Source organism: Spodoptera frugiperda, chromosome 15 (assembly GCF_023101765.2).
Source record: "Spodoptera frugiperda isolate SF20-4 chromosome 15, AGI-APGP_CSIRO_Sfru_2.0, whole genome shotgun sequence".
Taxonomy (NCBI): Eukaryota; Metazoa; Arthropoda; class Insecta; order Lepidoptera; family Noctuidae; genus Spodoptera; species Spodoptera frugiperda.
The window spans coordinates 15,098,457-15,119,000 of record NC_064226.1 but is presented as its reverse complement, the minus strand read 5'-3'; the positions used below and the strand labels follow the sequence as shown (position 1 = coordinate 15,119,000).

General features: G+C 38.1%; 2 protein-coding genes across 8 annotated transcripts in view; both read left to right on the top strand.

Annotated features, from left to right (window-relative positions):
* The window catches only part of LOC118269809 (cell adhesion molecule Dscam2), a 150,808-nt gene extending 142,315 nt beyond the window's left edge, over positions 1–8,493 (top strand). The window contains exons 15-37 of one of the 2 annotated variants that reach the window (XM_050698747.1): positions 89–224; positions 317–436; positions 513–689; positions 769–913; positions 990–1,138; positions 1,274–1,481; positions 1,615–1,766; positions 1,854–1,924; positions 2,006–2,243; positions 2,385–2,512; positions 2,600–2,768; positions 2,847–2,973; positions 3,106–3,278; positions 3,403–3,585; positions 3,735–3,923; positions 4,130–4,318; positions 4,502–4,789; positions 4,880–5,015; positions 5,177–5,331; positions 5,563–5,751; positions 6,093–6,224; positions 6,643–6,769; positions 7,313–8,493. In XM_050698747.1, the coding sequence (XP_050554704.1) occupies positions 89–224; positions 317–436; positions 513–689; positions 769–913; positions 990–1,138; positions 1,274–1,481; positions 1,615–1,766; positions 1,854–1,924; positions 2,006–2,243; positions 2,385–2,512; positions 2,600–2,768; positions 2,847–2,973; positions 3,106–3,278; positions 3,403–3,585; positions 3,735–3,923; positions 4,130–4,318; positions 4,502–4,789; positions 4,880–5,015; positions 5,177–5,331; positions 5,563–5,751; positions 6,093–6,224; positions 6,643–6,769; positions 7,313–7,364 (3,633 nt within the window). In that variant the 3' untranslated portion in view covers positions 7,365–8,493. Of the gene's footprint in view, positions 1–88; positions 225–316; positions 437–512; positions 690–768; positions 914–989; positions 1,139–1,273; positions 1,482–1,614; positions 1,767–1,853; positions 1,925–2,005; positions 2,244–2,384; positions 2,513–2,599; positions 2,769–2,846; positions 2,974–3,105; positions 3,279–3,402; positions 3,586–3,734; positions 3,924–4,129; positions 4,319–4,501; positions 4,790–4,879; positions 5,016–5,176; positions 5,332–5,562; positions 5,752–6,092; positions 6,225–6,642; positions 6,786–7,312 lie in introns of both variants that reach the window. The other variant, XM_050698748.1, reaches the window with a different exon arrangement.
* A 5,486-nt stretch (positions 8,494–13,979) lies between these two features.
* The window catches only part of LOC118275714 (cell adhesion molecule Dscam2), a 133,732-nt gene continuing 127,167 nt past the window's right edge, over positions 13,980–20,544 (top strand). For 5 of the 6 annotated variants that reach the window (XR_004783615.2, XM_050698746.1, XM_035593789.2 and 2 more), the window contains exon 1: positions 13,986–14,107. The gene's annotated coding sequence lies outside the window, so the exon portion shown is untranslated. Of the gene's footprint in view, positions 14,108–20,544 lie in introns of all 6 variants that reach the window. The other variant, XM_035593781.2, reaches the window with a different exon arrangement.

Below are 20,544 nucleotides of genomic sequence, written 5' to 3'. Positions count from 1 at the left end.
CGGAAAAGTCCAACATTAACTTGAGCTTTCTTTGGATAAGCATAATTATTCCACAGATTATTCATAATTAATTTCTTCTATTTTCCAGGTGCAAGAGAAATCACTAGACGAATTCAGTTTCCTAATATTTTCTCACGTAACATCGAAACACAGTGGTGACTATACATGCGTTGCTAGCAACTCCGCAGCAGAAGTTAACCATACTGCCAGATTGGCTGTGAAAGGTAGGGCCTCCATCTGTGCCTTCATCAGTAATATAATACATTAAGAACCCAGCAGTCCATCTTACTAATATACTTGATTATTTATATTTCAGTGGCTCCATCTTGGGTGTATGAACCTCAAGACGTATCGGCTCTTTTAGGAACTCAGATTTTGGTGCACTGTTCTACCAAAGGTTATCCTGAACCAAGGATTTCTTGGCTCAAAGGTCATGGTGAGTATAACCTTATGAATTGAAACTTTACTAATTTTAAAAGGTTATTTTCGAAACTAAACTTACCATTTCTCAGGGTCAGGAGTAAGTGATTTTCGACCAGTTTCAAACCTGGATCTCCAGTTCGCTGTGCTTCCTAACGGAACACTGAGCATAGCACCGGCTGCACATCATCATGAGGGACAGTACATGTGTCGGGCAGAGAACGGCATCGGAAGAGGGCTCTCCAAGATTATCGCAGTATCCGTAAATGGTAAGAATTCCTTAAAATCTACCTTAGTTTCATCACAATTTTGTTCATTTGTAAATAATACGAACGGTACTTTTTTCAGAACCGGCTCATTTTGAGTTTTCCTCACGCAACATGACCGTAAAAAGGACCGCGCAAGCGACACTGCAGTGCGATGCACGCGGAGATCCACCCATACAACTGCAGTGGACACACAACATGAAGAGGGTGGATCTTACTACTTACAGGTATAATGCTTAGTACGGCAATTTTTAAATATTTTGTGTATAGTGGGTACTAAAAATATGCCTATTGTGTTTCCAGAGTATCAGTCTCAGAAAAGCGATCAGACAGCGGTGTGAGCTCCCAACTGAGCATAGCGCACGCTGAACGTCATGACTCCGGAGTGTATCGCTGTCGAGCTGAAAACGCATACGGCAGAGATGAACTTCTCATATATCTTGCTGTCCAAGGTAATTTAACAACAACTATTAGATAGTTGTTAGCTGTAGACTATTAATTAGAAGCTATATAAGCAATAATATTGAAATATTGACAAGGACTTAAGAAGTTGAGTAGCTAATAAGAATTTTTATTTCCATTTCCAGAGTTCCCCGAAGCACCAGTGGGGTTGCACGTATCCCGTCGAACAGGTCGTGGTGCGTCTCTGTCCTGGCGGCGCGGGTACGATGGCAACGCGCGCGTGTTACTGTACCGCCTGCAGTACCGTGTTGTAGGAGACACGAGGAGACCTGACGCAGGGGACTGGGCTGATGCACCTACCAGAGACGTACCTGCTGAAAGAGTCATTGAAAGGTAAAGTAGTGCTTGTATTTTAACGTAAGTGTCTATTAAGCTAAAAACTATACCAGCATCTTCCTTTATTATAAAGGCAATGAACATTTTGTAAAATTTTCAAGTAACTCAATGTTTTCTTTTATGATTATAGACAGGACCCAGACTCGGGTTCGGAAGTAAACCTGGAGTATAGAGTAGAAGGTTTGCGACCGGCTACAGCGTACGCACTGAGACTCGCTGCTGTCAACGCTATAGGTGATAGTGACTACTCGGAACCTGTTATTGTACAGACTTTAGAAGAAGGTCAGTAAGTTATAATCTGATTATGATAAAAAAGGTTGTTTAAGATCAAAGAGTTTGTGAAAATAATAATGTTTTTGATTTTTCCAGCTCCATCAGAGCCACCTCACAATGTACAAGTCCAGGCCACCGCACCTGGAGAGCTACTCGTGAAATGGCAGGTGAACATTGTAGACAATTATTTTTAAGCTTGCTTTTTTGTGATCACCAAGTCTGACTTAGCAATTGAATTGTTGTTCTAGGCACCACCACAAGAGTCGTGGAACGGTGAACTTCTGGGTTACGTGGTGACGTGGCATGAGGTGTCGTCGTCTGGGGACAATAAGACGTCTGCGCTGACGGCGGCGGGGTGGGGCGCGGCGCACGCGGTGCTGGTGGCGCTGCGCACGCATGCGCAGTACGAGGTCAAGGTGCGCGCCTTCAACGCCGTGGGCGCCGGCCCGCCCTGTGCACCACTCACTGCTACCACTCTGGAAGGAGGTTAGATACTAGAAGAATCTCTAAGCTTAATAGTACTCTTGGGAAGCAACGTATTGTGGTCTTCATTTCCGCAAATAAGAGTATTGATTGATGCTATTCACAAAATATTTTTCTCATCTTCATGTTCATCATTCTACTCAGCTCCGGAAGGCCCTCCAGAGCGAGTTCGCTGCGAGCCACTGTCCGCGCAGTCAGTACGCGTGTGGTGGGAGCCACCGCCTCCAGTACTCAGAGGTGGAGTGTTGCTGGGATACGAAGTACTGTATGAGGTAGGTATTTAAGAAGCAGATACATCAAAGTGCACATAAATAATCAACTCTGTAAAAAACATTACTACCTAACATTATTTTACACAGACTGTCGACGAGTTGGAGAGCCAAGTAGAGACTCGTCGCTCCGGTGGCATGGAGACAGTGCTGCAGGCGTTACAGAGAGCTGCCAACTACAGTATAGCGGTGCGCGCTAGGACCGCGGCCGGGACCGGCCCCACTTCTGAACCCGTTTACTGTGCCACACATGAAGACAGTAAGCCACGATCAATTAAATTAAATAATACAAATGGTACCAGGCATTGTTTACAATATAAATTCTAAATATTTTCAGTACCGGGAGCTCCAATGGATATAAAAGCAGTAGCCAATTCTGAAGACACAGTGATCGTGAGCTGGCTTGCCCCACTGCAGAAAAATGGCAAGATCAAGCATTACACTGTTTATAATAGACCACAAAGGTATCTTTTTAAACGGTTTTATTTAGCTTTGGTTTAATCAAGATTAAGATTGTCATATAGAAACTGCTTAACATATTTTTTACTTATGAAAGTAGTACTATTAAAAATAATGTCATAAATTTAATTTCACAGAACAGGCCAGCACTCACACTTGATGGTACTACACAAAGAGGAAGAGGAGGAGTATCAGGTGGAAGTGAGAGGTCTTCAAGAACACATCGTGTATGAGTTCTGGGTGACGGCGGCCACTGCGTCTGGCGAGGGAGAGATGAGTGCGATAGTCGCGAGGAAACCGAATCCTAGAGGTGAGACTAAATAACAAGCCATTGTAAGCAAATGTATTTATTGTTATAGAAAGCTAAGGATTCAATAAAGCAATTAATTTAAATCTAAATCTTTTCATCATACAAGTCTTTGTTGTTTTTCTAGCACCAGCGAAAATCACATCGTTCGGCCGTCGACTGGAGGCGAAGGAAGGCAGTCGTGCGCGTGTTACGTGCGCTGCAGCCGGTGCACCGCCTCCACACCGCGCCTGGTCGCGGCGACGGCCTGCACCGCCCCTAGCACATGACGCTAACTTCCTCATCGATGGACCCTATCTTATCATTCTTAGTGGGTTTACTATAAATCTCACTCTCTCTCTCACTTTTTAAAACAAAATGATTTAACAGATTTTTTTAATTTTTTTCCCCTGGGTAGTAATTCCCTGGAGCTGCCAATGGAACGCAATAAAAAATTATAATGAGCGAATGATGTTTCAGACGTGGACCGCAGTGCAGCGGACAACTACACGTGCACGGTGCGCAACCCGTGGGGCGAGGAGCGCGCCGCCTGGGAGCTGCGCGTGCTGGCGCCGCCCGCGCGCCCACACCTGCGCCTGGCCGCCGCCGCGCCCGCGCGCCTGCAGCTACTCTGGGAGAAACCACACTCTGGAGGATCCAATCTCCACGGTAACACTACTATTCCTTCCTATCTTTATACACTAAATTTTTTTAAGACCTGAAATGTACAAAAAAAAGGTTATTCGAGAAGCGCACGCACTCAACGAAACTCACTACTCACTCATTATTTGTTTAAATAAACAAAATATTACAAACAAATTTTTGCAAACTTTTAGTTAATAATTCTTACTAATTTCACTTCCCGCATATTCCAGGCTACATACTAGAGTACTCTCGATCAGACGCCAGCAGATGGCAGCAGACCCGCCTCCCGGCAGACACGCGCACGCACTCGCTGGAGCGGCTGGCGTGCGGCACGCTGTACAAGGTGCGCCTCACTGCGTACAACGCGGTCGGAGCCTCGCCGCCCAGCGACGAGCTCATCGTCTCCACTAAAGGAGGACGTAAGTTTGCTCATAGACAATTTATTCTTAAAGTGTTACATCTTAACGTTCTTACACAATGTATTATATCACCAGTATGAATAGTACTTTATACGCTTGGAGTATAATAGATATCTTCGTGAAATGAGCTTTTAGAACATATTATATACTGCTTCTAACAAAATTCGTAATTACTTTTTCCAGCATCAAAGGCATCACCAGAAAAGGATCTGATAACAACCAACAGCACGTGCGTTCGACTCAACTTACTGACATGGGACAGCAATGGCTGCCCTCTGACACAGTTCTCCGTATCTGTGAGGAGTTTCGAGGAGTCGTCCTGGATGACACAGACTGTATCACCGGCAGCACAGCCCACTGTTATCTGTGGGTTGACATTGGCAACCTGGTACCACTTGAAAGTGGTCGCAGTGAGCGCCGCGGGGACTACCCTGGGCAACTATTACTTCTCTACTCTAACTGAAAATGGAGGTGTGTGAAGTCCTTCATAATTATTTGTAATATAATCACACCCACTTTTGGCTCGCTAGACAAAGTGTTGTTTTTTTCTTTGTCTTCTAGATCGTATACCAGCACCAGCTCACTTCCCCCCTGGTGGGGAGGAGGGGGAGGAGCGTGCGACTGCTGTGTTGGCTGCGGCCGGTTGTGGTCTACTTGCGGCACTGCTGTTACTGGCTACACTTGCTTATAAGCGAAGGTAGCTACTAAGCCTTAGAGGTTTTTAATTAACAACTTCTAGAGAATTGACATTAAATTCAAGGCTTCACACGTCCATAACCATTATCAAAATTATTGTTTGTTTTTCGATTTATAGGCCCACAAAATATAAAAATATATTTTATATCTTAATATTTGCAGTCCATCGGCATCGTGCTTTAGAAAAGGTTACGAGCAGGGAGATATCTCGGAGGAGGAGGACAAGTCAGTAGAGAAGAGGGACAACCGCCGGAACTGTCAGCAGGTGTACACGTCCTCGCCCATCAAGCATCCCATTGGGAAGAAAGACCAACAAGGTATCATATCCCCATACTGGTGCAAAATAGCTTCGTATTTGTAACTCAGATAAAGATGAACAAACAGGTCATCTTTTTCTCTTGTACTTTTAGTTGGCACTGATACTTTACCATCATGATGCGACTGCTATCTATCCTCCTGAACTAACAAATTAATACAGCCAGCAACCACACAAAAACAATAATTAATTCCTTAATTAAACTTACTATTTCACTATTGTTTGTGTCCAGAGATGTACGAGATAAGTCCGTACGCGACGTTCAGTATGTCTGGGGGCGCGAGCGGCGCGGGCGCGGAGGCGGCGGAGGGCGCGGCGGGCGGCGGCACGCTGCGCACGTTCGGCCGCGCCGAGCCCGCGCCGCTGCAGGCCGCGCCGCCGCGACACCATCTGCATCACCATCTGCACCATGAGAATGCGGGTATGTACTAATGTATCCCTTTTTGCTATGTTCACCAACAGCTCATTTCTACTCACAACTAGATGTATGCAAAACTTAGAAGTTTTTAAACTGACATGGTCACTAACACTATTATTAGAACTTCTTAGAATTCAATCCGTTCTGTCCGGTATCCATCCGTCGGGCACTTCATCATTATTTTGGTGCTCTCCTTGTTGCTCTACGTCTACTTTACTCTAATCATACAGAATTATGTTCAGCAAAGTGATGACAAAGATGCATACTTTAAAACAGTTTACTTACATTCTTCAACCTTTTTCATGAGAACGAGTAAACACTCTGTACTACTAATTGTTCACCAGATGAGTACACATTGTCTCGGGCGATGACGCTGATGGTGCGTCGCTCGGAGTCCGACTCGGACTCGAGCGGCTCGCCCTGCGCCGAGTGTAACTCCAGCGTGTCCTACAGGATGCCTGTCACACCGGGGAAAGGTAAGATCAAAGCAATCCTGATTAAACTATCACCGTCCTTCTGGTTCGTTCATTTGTTTCTTAGAAAATAAAACAATTGCTTCTCTATTTTTTTTTTACTATATTTTTTTTTTATGAAACACGCCGTCAGTCGAGCAGACCTATTACCTGATGGTAAGCAATCGCGTTGCCGGCTTTTTGTGAGTTAGGAACTTAAGGGTTGTTATTCGAAAATGGGGATGGGGAAGATTGGGAAGGGGGGAATTGGGCCTCCGGTAACCTCACTCACACAACAAAATACAACGCAAGCGTTGTTTCACGTCGGTTTTCTGTGAGGCCGTGGTATCACCCCGGTCGAGCCGGCCCATTCGTGCCGAAGCATGGCTCTTCCACACTTAATTTTTTTTTCAATATAGTAATGTTAAAGATGTACTTTCAGATGAAGTATTCCGTGCAGTAACGGACTCAAGTGCAGAGTCGGCGGCGGACGCGCGCTCCGTGTCGCAGCGACCGCACGACAAGTCGCGGCGACGACCGCGGCGACATCACACGCCCACATCGTCTAGGTAAACTCTATATTAGGTAAACGCATATTTTCTGACTAGGACAGGTTTCTATGTCTATCTTTCTGTGAGTACTTATTAGCAAACGCTGATAGCAATTCGAGTCATCTCATTCCTTTACCTAAATACATTTTCATCTTACTTTTGTTTATCGCCATATTTAACGTTACGTCTACTTATTGCTTGTTATGTTATGAGTCCCATTCAATAGCACTCCTATTATCACCTAGAAGAAATTAACCTAAACTTTAAGGTTTAAAAAGCAATCATACTTTTTGGAGAATTCGATTCTCCAAAAAGTATGATTGCTTCTAGTCTCCTTGACGAGCTTCTATTTTCTTGTATACCGTTTGGTAACTAACATTGTATCGAAATCACTAAAGACAGACATCTAACGGATAGTGAAAGCACTTCCTACACCACCTGAACATTGTCCCCTTCATTTTGTAGTTTTACTTCCAGCTGTTACTAGATGGCGTTGTGTACGTGCAGCTTTATGGTTAGTGATCTTAACTGCTGTTAGATGGCGCTGTTTTATTTCCACAGATATCAACAGCGGCAGGAACAAGAGAGAAGAGATTTTACGATACACGTATAGGTACGACGACAATAAAGACTGCTACAAGCGAAATACTATAAAATTGTTACCTAGCTAATTTACCGTTTTAGCTCTAAGAGATTTTAACAAAAAATTAAATGTAAATATTTTAGGACGTTTTGTACTGTGTTGGATTTGAAAAAATAATGCGGCCTATTTGGTATCACTAAATTAACATTTTTATTGAATATATACTTTTGAAACGAAGCGTTTCTTCTAAACTCCCACCTTTGTAGAAAATCCATAGTCGGTTAAAATTACTATTCCAGTACATTTATAACAATAGTCTTAAATTATATTAAACAAATCAATCCAGAATCATATCTGACGAAATGTAAAAAGTAGTACTTAGTTATATCGTAAGAAGTCAATAATGTAAGTACAAGAAGATTTTATTGTTAGTATTAAAGGACGAGAAAATACGATTTTCCTGTTTGCAAACGGGCTCGATAGATGGCGTTGTTTCATATAATTGAATAATTTTGTGTGTTCAACTGTTTTTGATTATTTTTTAAGAAACTCAAATTACGATCTCGTTATTTGTATTCTTGTATATTAAATTGTATACATTGTTCTCAAAATAAATATAAGTTAGTCTTGTTTTATCTGAAACATGGTGATGTTTAAACTCTTCTATGAGTTAAATCGTATTTTAAGTGTAGCAATAAATAAACGAATTCGTGCCAATTAAATTGACATCAGTTGTGGAACTTATTGTACCGAACTTATTATTAAGTAAAATTAAATGTTTATTAATATTAACACAGGATAATGCTATAACTGTTGTGGCTTGTGAAACTCAGGACTTTTGTTGCCAACCACAAATATAAATAGATTTAACTTACTACATACATATTACTGTACCACTATATGATAATTATGCGATAAAATTACAGTTTTTGAAGTTTTGTATTGAGCACAATTTTACCCCTTTGTACTAAATTGATATACTTGATAATTTATAGTGGTCTAACGTGAGATTGTTTTGTACTCTTGTAATAAGTTAATGTAGAGTATCCTAGCAATAGTATCGAACCGATCTACTCAAGTCTTATGTTAACTGTCACTGCCTACGTGTTTGCTACTGTACATATTTTAACTGAAACGAAAAATAAAATCGATTACTTAACCAATGTGTTTTATTGCTATCTATTTGCATGACGAATTAAAGATATTCCTATAAAATACACATTAGCAAACTTTACAACATTCCTATAAAATAATTAGTTAGCAATAACTAATTTCTGACTGTTATATTGTTAGCAGTTCCAAAAATAATACCAGCTCAAGATAGGACCCAAGAAAGTATAGATATAAGTGTGATATAATATGTGGACATTTGTTAAGCAAAATAAATAAAATGTCCCCTCATATGGAGATATATCTCACGGAAATAGAACAGTCAATACATTGGCACAAAACAAAATAAAGAGAAATAACAACAATTTCTAGTAAGTACACATACACTCTGTTATCTGGTCTCATAACGACATTAACTCGCGCCGTAATGTGCTCCTTCCATCAATAATAGTTTTCTTGGCATTGCCATTTTTGCCGAACTCTTGGCATTTAAGAACTGCTCCCAGCTCCAAGATGTTTCAATTCCGTATCTGGCACGCAGCCACCACCAAATTATCTACACTACCACTGGCAATCATTCTGCGTAGAATTGGGAACATTGCTGTACACTGCCGTGGTCACAAAGCACGTGTTTGAAGCGTAATTAATTAGAAATAACAGGTTTATTCTTCTTTATTATACCAATATTATACGTAATTATACTTAATATACGTTATTAACTAGAAACAATAGCTACCTTCTTTTAATTACCGGTAAACTATGGCAACTTTACCGGGCCCTTGGCAACTTTACCATACTATAGGTATTCGGTATAAACTCATTTATCTAAAAATCTACCCACTAGAATTCTGTTTTGTAATAAAAGTATTTTTTAGACATTAAAAGGAAATATTTACTATATTTTGCGTAGACGTAAGACTGCTATTATGCCAGTAATGGCCGTCACAATGTATGCGTGAAAATGAGCTAAAAGTTAGTTGTTCCTAAATTGTGCTTACACAGCCTTAACTATTTGTCACAGGTGAGTGAAATTTTGATCTTGTATGTATATTATAGTTGGGATTACTGTTGTAATGTCAGCAATTGCTTTTTCTTTAATTTATTGATAAATAATCGCTTCGGTAATGTTGACACAGGTTAGGTAAAGTTGCCACGGCCTGCTTTGTGGCAACTTTACCTACAGTTAGGGTTGGCAATAAATGTTTTTTTCTTGTTTGTGTGTATGTAACCATTTTCGAATACCTAAATTTCACAGCATAATAGTGAATATCCTGGATGATAAGATATAATGTATTTAATAATACCTCTTGTTTTACAGCCAAAATGGCTCCCATGAAACAAAACCGCAGAAAACTCGGAGCTAGACACTATAAAAATTATACGGAAGTGATGTTATAATTAGCTATGGAGATAGTGAAGTCATAAAATTAAAAAGTCAAGGATTAAACATTATTTTGTAGCCTTTTTTACAATTTTAAACATAAATACTTAAAATTTTAGAACTTAATTTAGTTTAAAAGGGAATAATATTTATGTTAGAAATTTGTGCGTTTTTTTACTTTAGGTTTAAGGTTTATTATTTTTTTTTTAAATATACATGTCATAAAAAAGTTCCTCCTTTTTTGACAACCCCGAGCGTAACAAATTATTTGTATGTAAATTACGATGAAACCCGTGGCAACTTTCCCTAATGTCTGTGTAGCCGTTATCTTTATAGATTTCCTCATATTGTTTGCATTATAATACGAAGAGGTCATAGATGAAGCCCTCTGTACCTCAACAACTCTTTAATATGCAATACACGATGAATACGGCGCGTAGGTAAAGTTGCCAAAAATTTGGTATCTTTACCCATGTTGTTTTTTCTTTACTACGGCTAAAATAAGTGTTTGTATTTAATGACGATTACGGTAAAGTGAGCCAGATAGACTACAATTCTAAATATATAGTTTTGGTTTCTATGCGTCTTATGGTTAAAAATATATTTCGTGTTTTGTTCTAAAATATGGTAAAGTTGCCATGTTTTACGGTATGTGTTTTAGATTGACAATGTATTCAATTTGATTATGAATGTATAAATGTAATGGTTTGAGAACCATTTCCTTAATTGCTAACTGCGTTGTAGCAATCTACCAATTATTTTTCCAAAACTCGAATGATTTTATCTTCATCGTTTAATAACCTTTTTAATAATGACTCAAACTAATAAAATTACCAAAAGTCTAAGAGAAAGATCGTTTAATCTCAGTAATGATCAATATCTAAAGATCTCTCCATCTTAGGTATAAGTTACTCAAACACTAGTCTAATCTAAGTAGAATGGCTCATTAATTTCTGCTGAATTGCTGATTGTAATCGATTGGCTACGACGTAGTGAACCGTAGCCGCCGTAGTAGGATGTGCTACGAAACTACTACGAAACTGCTACGAAATCTCTAGAACAGTAAAATAGAGGTATTGAGTTGAGATTATTGTAAAGTAACAAGACGATAAACACTGTTCATTTTGTTTTGTACACTAAATTAAATCTGATACTCTGTGACTGGTATTGAATTACAAGGTGGAATTGTTCAACTTTGTTCTGTTGTTGCGCAAAACAAACTTTTGTGGTAAACAATACCTGAGCGATGCTTAGTTTGCCTTGTGTAGCCGATGTTTGGAGTTTCGGTACCGTGATTAATTAGCGTGTAAGTACAGTACTGGAGCGAGTGATGCTTTATGGGGATGAGCTTGGATTATAATCCGGAACAATACCGTTTGTTTACAAAATTCAAACCTCTATTCATCGAAAACCCGATTTGAATATTAGGGTTCTCTATTAGCTACAATTTAGCTACATAATAACTAGTATTTCCGTCGATCTATAGTGCCCACTACTTGTACACGTGTGTATGCACTAATTGGTCGACCGCAGAACAGCGGTCGAGTGATAAATTGCTCCTGCCATATGCTACCGCAGGCTAGCTCAATGGTACAACCTACACACCACAGACAGATTAATACAGTAGATCCACAACATAAAGTAGACATCGAACTCTTTAGTACTAATTACCGAGGTGTACTTCGAAATAGAACTTTGCATTATTTGATATTGCATATGATTTCGAACGTTGCGTAATATTATTGAGTAATAACTGGGTGAAATCTAATATTCTCTAACATAGTAATACTCTGACACTTATACTGCTCAATAATATTCGTCGAACGAACTTCAATATCCCGTTTCATTTCGGCATCTCACATAGTCGTCGGATCAATTCGCACGTATCAGGAGTGCAGCATCCGACGTGAATGTTGAGATGCTGAGCGTCTCTCCAATTCCGTGGAATGTAGTGAGTGACGAGCGCACCGCCGGGACTCGTGGTCACCGCAACTTAAATAAATTATCTCCGTACTTCGAGAATATGAAGTGATGTGGATTCGAGTTTACAGTTCTTCGAACCGGAATCAAATCGTTTTAGTTATTGAGAACGATATCATTTATTCAAAGCTCTTGCTTGTTTGAGCTAATAATATAATTATGGCGTATCAGAAAATTAAAATGTATCTATCATTTTACAAAATAAACATAATTAGCGATATCATCGTTTCGATTTGCGATTCGCAAAAAGTTTGTATTATTTTTGCTATCGAGTAAATCCATTACGATTGTCTTCGTCTCCAGTTGTCACAGTCTGTCACTTACAGTTCCCTTGGTAGTGGCAGTTAAACGATTTCTTCTCAACTCGTTGAAGGAGATCAAACGTAAAATTTTACAATCTCCGCTCTGATTCGTTTGATGTGGTCCACTTCCACTCATATTTGTTTTTATGGATCTTTCATCAATTAAATTGGAAGAAATAAAAGTATATTGCCACGTAATTTCTGTTATCTCCACTGTAATGAAAGTATTGCGGACTAAATTGATACTCATTTTGTGATAAACAATGAACAAAATGGATACACATCTTCATCTCTTTCTTGTTTTCTTTTAGCAACCAATATATACATATAGGTATATAGTCAAATATTAAGTTCTGTATTAAGCCCTGTTGCCTTGAAACACATAATTATATAATTAAAAAAAAGCTTATTTTAACTTGGATTAACTTTTCTTGCTGCTCAAAAATAAGTGGGTAGTTGTTGCTAAAGTAGCTCCATGTTATCTAATCTTATCTATCTGATATTATGATTAAACTTGTGTCTAAACTGCTAAGGTTTGATTAAAAAAGTAAAGATGAAGTTTTAAAAAGTAATTTTCTGGTGAGCTACGGAGCGTCGAGCGGTGAGGATCTAAACTAGCGACTCGTGTACGCGACTATCGCTAACCGCGCTTTAAGTTTGTAGCTGCACGAAGAGTACGAGCACTCATTTTAATTCTCTATGCGCCACCAACGTCAAGAAGTGTCCTTTACCTTACTCAAGTCCGAACTTCAAAAACCCGCCGTGTTTACTACCAACTTATAATTTGCTTCCCAAAAATGCAGCCAAGCTCGTCTAACCAATACATTAAGGTTGATTTTCAATTGAAATGTGAATGGGAAACAGACGTGTTAAATTGTATTTGTACGCATGCGCTCTTGTTACGGCGGCCATTTTCAGGGAAACCAACACTGTGCAAGGGTTTATACGTACACGGATGGTTACTACGCACACATACACAAATGTATCAAATTTTCCGAAGGCTCGGTCGAGTGTGTGCGTGTTGATTGGTGTGGATGTGTGCGCGGGATGCTGAATAAAGCTATATCCACATGGGCGCGCGGCAGCTGATTGAGTTCCTACGATTGTTTGCTTAAGCCCGGACTTGGCGAATTATGTGGAGTTTACAAACGTCGAGTGTTTATCAAGATTTGTAATACTTTCTGCGGCTATATACTGTTACTGCTTAGTTTTTCCTCTTGCCATCTGTTATGTACAGAGATGTTATTATGACTTAGTGTTAACACTAATGCCGCGTTTAAGCTAAGGTAGTCAATTTTGTTTAGACTACATTTTAGCATTATAATAATTATGTAAGTTATCAAGGCAAACGAGTTCTTTATACAAAGGTTAGTGAAGTTCTAAGGTCTTGGTTATATCTATAGTGAATCTCTTCCAGATGATGATCGAATAAATAATTCATGCAATATTTATTATTCCCAACATTTTTACCTTTAGATCACAACAAATATCACTTACAAATGTCTTACAGTATCTAATATTCTTGATTACAAATCTCTGCATACTTACCAAACGTTTATCCTCGAAATCTGAAATCTTTTAAAAGTCTAATCTGATCGTTTACATAATTGGGTAAATTGAAACATCAAACAGAATTAGAACGCGTTTGATCCCTACGTGTTTACACGTGCGGCCAAATAAATCGGACACAATAAAATTCGTACCGACAGCTACAAATTCGAAGGAACCCACCGCGTCCCGTCAAATTGCCGCTGAAAACAGCGGGCCCATGTTAAAATATTTACACAATTTATTCAGGAAATGTTCGCCCTCTGGACGCGGCTCTACGCCTGACCTGACCTGGCTTGAGAGGGACACAGATTTAGTCAGCCTCGCGCCGCCACCGCCGGCGGGTGTTCGGCAACCGCGCTCTCTTACCATCCACTGTGTCCATCCCTCTCCTGCATACCGATACCACCGTTTGTGCGAAAGAAAGGCACGAAAAAATCGCGTTAAAATAGGTACGTAGTAATTAAGTGTGACCGGCGGATGCAGGGTTAAAGTCTTTACGAGTGCACCCGTAATTATATTTTGATGTCGAGTTTATGTTGGAGGAAGTATTCGCGTGACGATTGTATGTGAAGTGTGAGGTTACTTCTGATGTTTAGTACCCGCTGTCAGCTGATGGTAATTGTTTTCCATTCGGTTGTGGAGGCAGTTTGTATTATTATATTATTTTATGGTTCGTTATCTATTATAAGTAGTGACATAGATGTTGATATACCTTATAAATACTCGTCCTCGTAGGTAAACAAAGAATAAATCAGAAATGCATATGATCCCGATATGTCAGGTGGGAAGTGTGTCAAACACACAGCATCACAACTAGAGCTGCTCGTATATGTGTCGTCATTAATGACTGGGAACACTGCTGCCGGCTAATGGTATGTAATTTGTAACCCCTGTTTGTGCGGAGCACTGGGTTCGACTAACTTTCTAAACATTGCACGTTCCAGACAAACATTTCATGAAATACGAGATGTGTTTGCTAGATTTTAATTTAAAATTCAATGTAAAGTTTTTAACGTCATGCAAAAACATTTGCTTTTTAAAAACAAATCTTAATAATGTAGGCTTTAGCGCGTTTTTCCTGTTAATGTGTAAATTATACATTTTAACTCTTAATGGAGTAGTTAAGTGGGTTTAAGTTATGTTCTGACACTAATTGCAACACTACTTAACTCGTTGTGTGTCGTGTCGTGATTTGAATCCTTTGTATGCGCCTTAAAGCTGCAGTTACGGAAATGCAAGGAAACGTAGACTTACGGTAAACATTTAAAATAGTTTTTATAGAAAGTAGAGAGTTATTTTCTTGCTATTAGTTGTCCTCGAGCCCTCCACCCTCGTCAATGTAATGGTACTCCACGACACCGTGCTCTCCTTCCCGCCATACATTGTAATCAGACGCGAGTACGCCGAGGATGGCCACGCTCTCACGCCATTACGCCGCGTGTCCTTGTACTCAACTGTTACTATTTACGCCAGTTACGCAACTATTACTAACCGATAGTTCCATTGTTTTATATTTTCCGGGTTCACTCTAACTACAAGTTATGTGTGAAACAAAAAAGTATTTTTATGAATAATTTATTAATAGCCTACCTTACATTATGTACGATTACTAAGCAAAGTCTTAGGGTCGATATCCAAGCCAACCAAAGTACATAATATTTAATAATAAGCACATGACAAACAACCCTTACATGGAACCCATAATAATCGGTGATATTATCATGTATGTACTCACTGTCTAATATTCAGAGCCAATAAAACCGTACAAATTGTCTAGAATTTCTGTAAACCGACACCTATTTATTAATTTTCTTTATTATACAGGAGACAACCATTAATGATCATAAAGGCGTTCTGCTCCCGAAATATCCTCGTCATGGTCATTAATATAGAACAAAAGTGTGGTGGAACTGGGTTCCTAAATACTGCGGAGGGATCCACTATGCAAATGTTGGAGGTTTTTGCTAGTTACATCAATGAGAGGTTCTGTGTTTATTAAGGGATCCGTATTCAGACCCTATTACACGTACTGAGGTCAGCCGAGGGAGCAGTGCCGGGTCATAAGAGTTTATTTCCATGATTTATGATGTAGCAACAGGGAGGTCGAAATTCAAATGTGTTTATTATGTCCTTAAATAGTATCAAGTGGCTAGTAAAATACTTAGTCTTGTAATTATCACGTGCCGAAGTAAGAGTACTAAGTATTATGCTTTGAGTAAAATTAAAATCATATTCAAATTGGGTACTTTTATTGATAAAGCAAACTCTTTTTTTACTCGGTGCGATAAATATGAAGCTAAATTATAGTGTTTTGATCACGACATTATTTTAGTCTACTTTCTTGTTAACATTAAATTAAATCACTCATACAGCTTATGGGAAGATTTTAAAAGCAAAGAAATGAAACAGAAATATTTGAACTGTGATTTATAAGTCCCCGGAGTTCACATTATAAGCGATATGACAGCTGTACGTAGCTGCGGGTTTAATGGCCCGTTTTATTGGCGCACTCGATAGCTGCTCGAGAACCGGCTCACATCTCTAACAACATCTGAAGTAACCAAAACATTTCTCTTCGTATAAAATGTTTGTAGAAAATATTACAAAATTACTTGATACAGTTTCAAGGAAACTCGTAATTATTATTGCTTCTTTGTCGACTTTTGTTTTCTTTTGTACTTAATACGAGCTTGGAATAACTTACGACTTTACTAACTCGGTCCACATAATATTTATGAGAGCTAAGTGTTACATGTAACATTACTTATACTCCATTTGAATAATGTGTTCGGGATAGAAAAACAGCAGATGCTGCCTCCCACGGCCGCCGCGATAGTTACACCAATGGATATATAATGGCTTATGATAAAGTTTCCTTGAACTCTGATAATATGTTTTGATGGAAGGGGATTGTTATACAAAACATTTTGGTTATTAAATAAGTGTGTGAAGAAGACTAAGTCAAGGTGTGTGTTCGATACTCATAAAGACAGATTAGACTTAGCTAAAGAATATAATTAAGAATTACTTTAAGAAAATAATACTTTTACATAATTGACCGTGAACTGTCATCAGTTACTATCGCCACTTGTCAGCCAGTGGACAATAATTGGACGTACCGTAACAAGTAACAGTATCGCGAGCGTGATACGTGACGCGACTGCGAACTACTCCTGGAGGTAATCACAATGAGGTCAATGGACGAGTACTGACAGTTAGTCGCCACGGAAGTAGAGGCTCGTTTCTAGGGTCACTCAAATGATAACTGATGCTTATGTCGAAATGCATTTACTTTTACCAAGTTTGTGATTAATACAAAATCAAGTACACTTCTGTTTGAAATAAATATTAACATTTTTGCACGTTTCTAATTTTTTCCGTACAAATACATGAAAATGCATTGTATTTTATGTAGATAAAGTAAGTTTCATCTTTTAAATACAATGTTTAATTTATTATCCTTAATTTAAGCGTCAGTCAGTCAATAGAGTATCGTGCCTACAACAGTATTACTGATGCAGCCCATCCATCCAAACATCCAACGTGACGTGACTCGGTACCGCCACACATCCAGGTCAACAGACTAGTTTCTGTTAATGGCCACCACAGCCAACTTATCTGACGGTTTCTTTTTGTTTTACTTGAGCAGGTATTCTAACTTTATGCTTTTAGGAGAAATATATTTCGCTACGCGGATTTTACAGGATTATAAACTACGGTAGTGGGTGTACTGTATGAGTTTAGGGTATAACGGGTTAAATAGAAATACATATTTATACCTATCAACTATTAAAATTACAGAAATCCATATTATTTGTTTGTCTACTTGGTTAATTATGATAATTAAGGAACGTGACATTAAAACAGTTAATTACTAGTATGTTACTAACTTTTTAGGGTTGAATGTTCTCATAATTTATCGACGTACTAATTTAAAACTTAATGTATTATCATCATTAAGTTTAATATCAAATAGAAAATATACAGTGCCAGAGAGTTCTACGACTCTCGTAGCACTCGGCTACGCCGCTACGGCGTAGCGTGTCTACGAGTTCAAATGAGTACCGTAAAACATGGCAACTTTACCATATTTTGGAACAAAAATCGAAATATATTTTTAACCATAAGACGCATAGAAACCAAAACTATATATTTAGAATTGTAGTCTATCTGGCTCACTTTACCGTAATCGTCATTATATACAAACGCTTACTTTAGCCGTAGTAACTTTTGAAAAAACAACATGGGTAAAGATACCAAATTTTTGGCAACTTTACCTACGCGCCGTATTCATCGTGTATTGCATATTAAAGAGTTGTTGAGGTACAGAGGGCTTCATCTAGGACCTCTTCGTATTATAATGCAAACAATATGAGGAAATCTATAAAGATAACGGATACACAGACAGTAGGGAAAGTTGCCACGGGTTTCATCGTAATTTACATACAAATAATTTGTTACGCTCGGGGTTGTCAAAAAATGAGAATTATTTTTATGACATGTATATTAAAAAAAAAAATATATAAACCTTAAACCTAAAGTAAAAAAAAAGCATAAATATCTGACATAAATATTGTTTCCTTTTAAACTAAATTAAGTTCTAAAATTTTAAGTATTTATGTTTAAAATTCTAAAAAAGGCTACAAAATAATGTTTAATCTTTTGACTTTTTAATTTTTTGACTTCACTATCTCCATAGCTAATTTTAACATTACTTTCGTATACTTTTTATATTGTCTAACTCCGAGTTATCTGCGGTTTTGTTTCATGTGAGCCATTTTGGCTCTAAAACAAAAGGTATTATTAAATACATTATAACTTATCATCCAGGATATTCACTATTATGCTGGGAAATTAAGGTATTCGAAAATGGTTACATACACACAAACAAGAAAAAAACATTTATTGCCAACCCTAACTGTAGGTAAAGTTGCCACAAAGCAAGCCGTGGCAACTTTACCTAACCTGTGTCAACATTACCGAAGCGATTATTTATCAATAAATTAAAGAAAAAGCAATTGCTGACATTACAACAGTAATCCCAACTATATTATACATACAAGATCAAAATTTCACTCACCTGTGACATATAATTAAGGCTCTGTGAGCACAATTTAGGAACTACTAACTTTTAGCACATTTTCACGCACTACACTGTGACGGCCATTACTGGCATAATAGCTGTCTTGCGTCTACGCAAAATATAGTAAATGTTTCCTTTTAATGTCTAAAAAATACTACTATTACAAAACAGAATTCTAGTGGGTAGATTTTTAGATAAATGAGTTTATACTGAATACCTATAGTATGGTAAAGTTGCCAAGGGTCCGGTAAAGTTGCCATAGTTTACCGGTAATTAGGGAATTCGTCACGAGCTGAGCGTAGATTTCGGTAACTTTGAAATAAAATATGTATTTTGTTTGAAAATACTTTTCTCCAAAGCCCTTCAGAGAATAAAAAGATGGAAAGAATACTCATAACTTTTATTTTTGTCTTTTGGTACGGTACTTAAACTGACTTTGTCCTTATGATTTTTTGCATTTGTATGTAATTATAATTCATGGAGTAACTTTTGATTCAGTTAAGTACTTGTTAACATTAATTTGTATTTACAAAAAAAATAATACACTTCAATCCATAATTTCATTTGTCAATTTGAACTAATAGATAAAATCTTTCCATACGATCGTAACCAGGGGAATTAGATTACAAAGATAAACAGGTTTAATAAGAACGTGTAAGATGAGATCAATATCTTAGCGCACGTAATACCTTTTTGTCAAGGGACACGACATATTAATAATTTTGCGGCGACGTCTGGGCACATGTGTGACCTTGCCACTAATATCTGATACAACTTTGTGTCAGTGTGTGCGGTATTATTACTTGTTGGACGATGACAATGTGTGCGTGTAACAAGCTGTTCATTTATATTACGTAACGAGATCCAAGACTTACTTATTTACAACTATACCTTAGTTAGGGAACTGTTTAGTTATTCAAAGATATTCAAGGATACTTGTAGTTTCGACGTAAGATAGAAAGAGGACTTATGCTTAGAATTTCTTCGTTATAATTGTTGAAAACTTTAAGTCAGCTTATGAATACTCTGGTTAGGAAATATTCCTGACCTGTGACTTGTTTCATATTTTTTCTTTCAGGACTACACTTTAATGTTAGCTCAGAAGTATTTTCGTGTGATTTTAGGTGACATTGATATTTTTATTTAGGTGACTGAAATTTCAGTACAATAGCAGTCGACGTCTACAAACAGAATTAAAGTTTCCCGCTCCATCTCACCGTACAATAGGCTAAGTTGAACCATCACTCTTGCCGTGAATGAGAGCCGGCCAGTCCGTTTCAATTCAGTCTCGACGGAGCAAAGGACAAGGGAACTTTTTCACCATGGAAACGCGTCGCGAAATGGAAAATACGCTTTTTACCCCATTGAATGGATAGCTCCCATGGGATGGTCGGAGCAATTTCCTTGGCATGGCCATAGCGTCTTCACGAGTAATTTTATTTTGAACTTTATTCCCTTGGGTTCCAGGCAATTATATCAATTCATATGAAACGGAATTTTAACAAAATACTAAGTTTGTTGGAAGACTACATTTCATAATTCTTGTTATTTTAGCTGCTACAATATTTTATACGTAAATCACGTTATATTTAAACAGATTTATTACTTTACTTAAGGTTTATAAAGTGAAATCAGGTTTAGTTTACAACTAGCTCAATATCTTGTAAAACTCAAATTGTACACCTCCACGATATGATATTGTTGTGTCAAAATTATTGATAAGTACTGAAGCCGATCTCAATCCCAGACTTAAATAATTAGTCGCTTCAAATCTGCCGTCACTTTGAATAGATCCCCTTTATT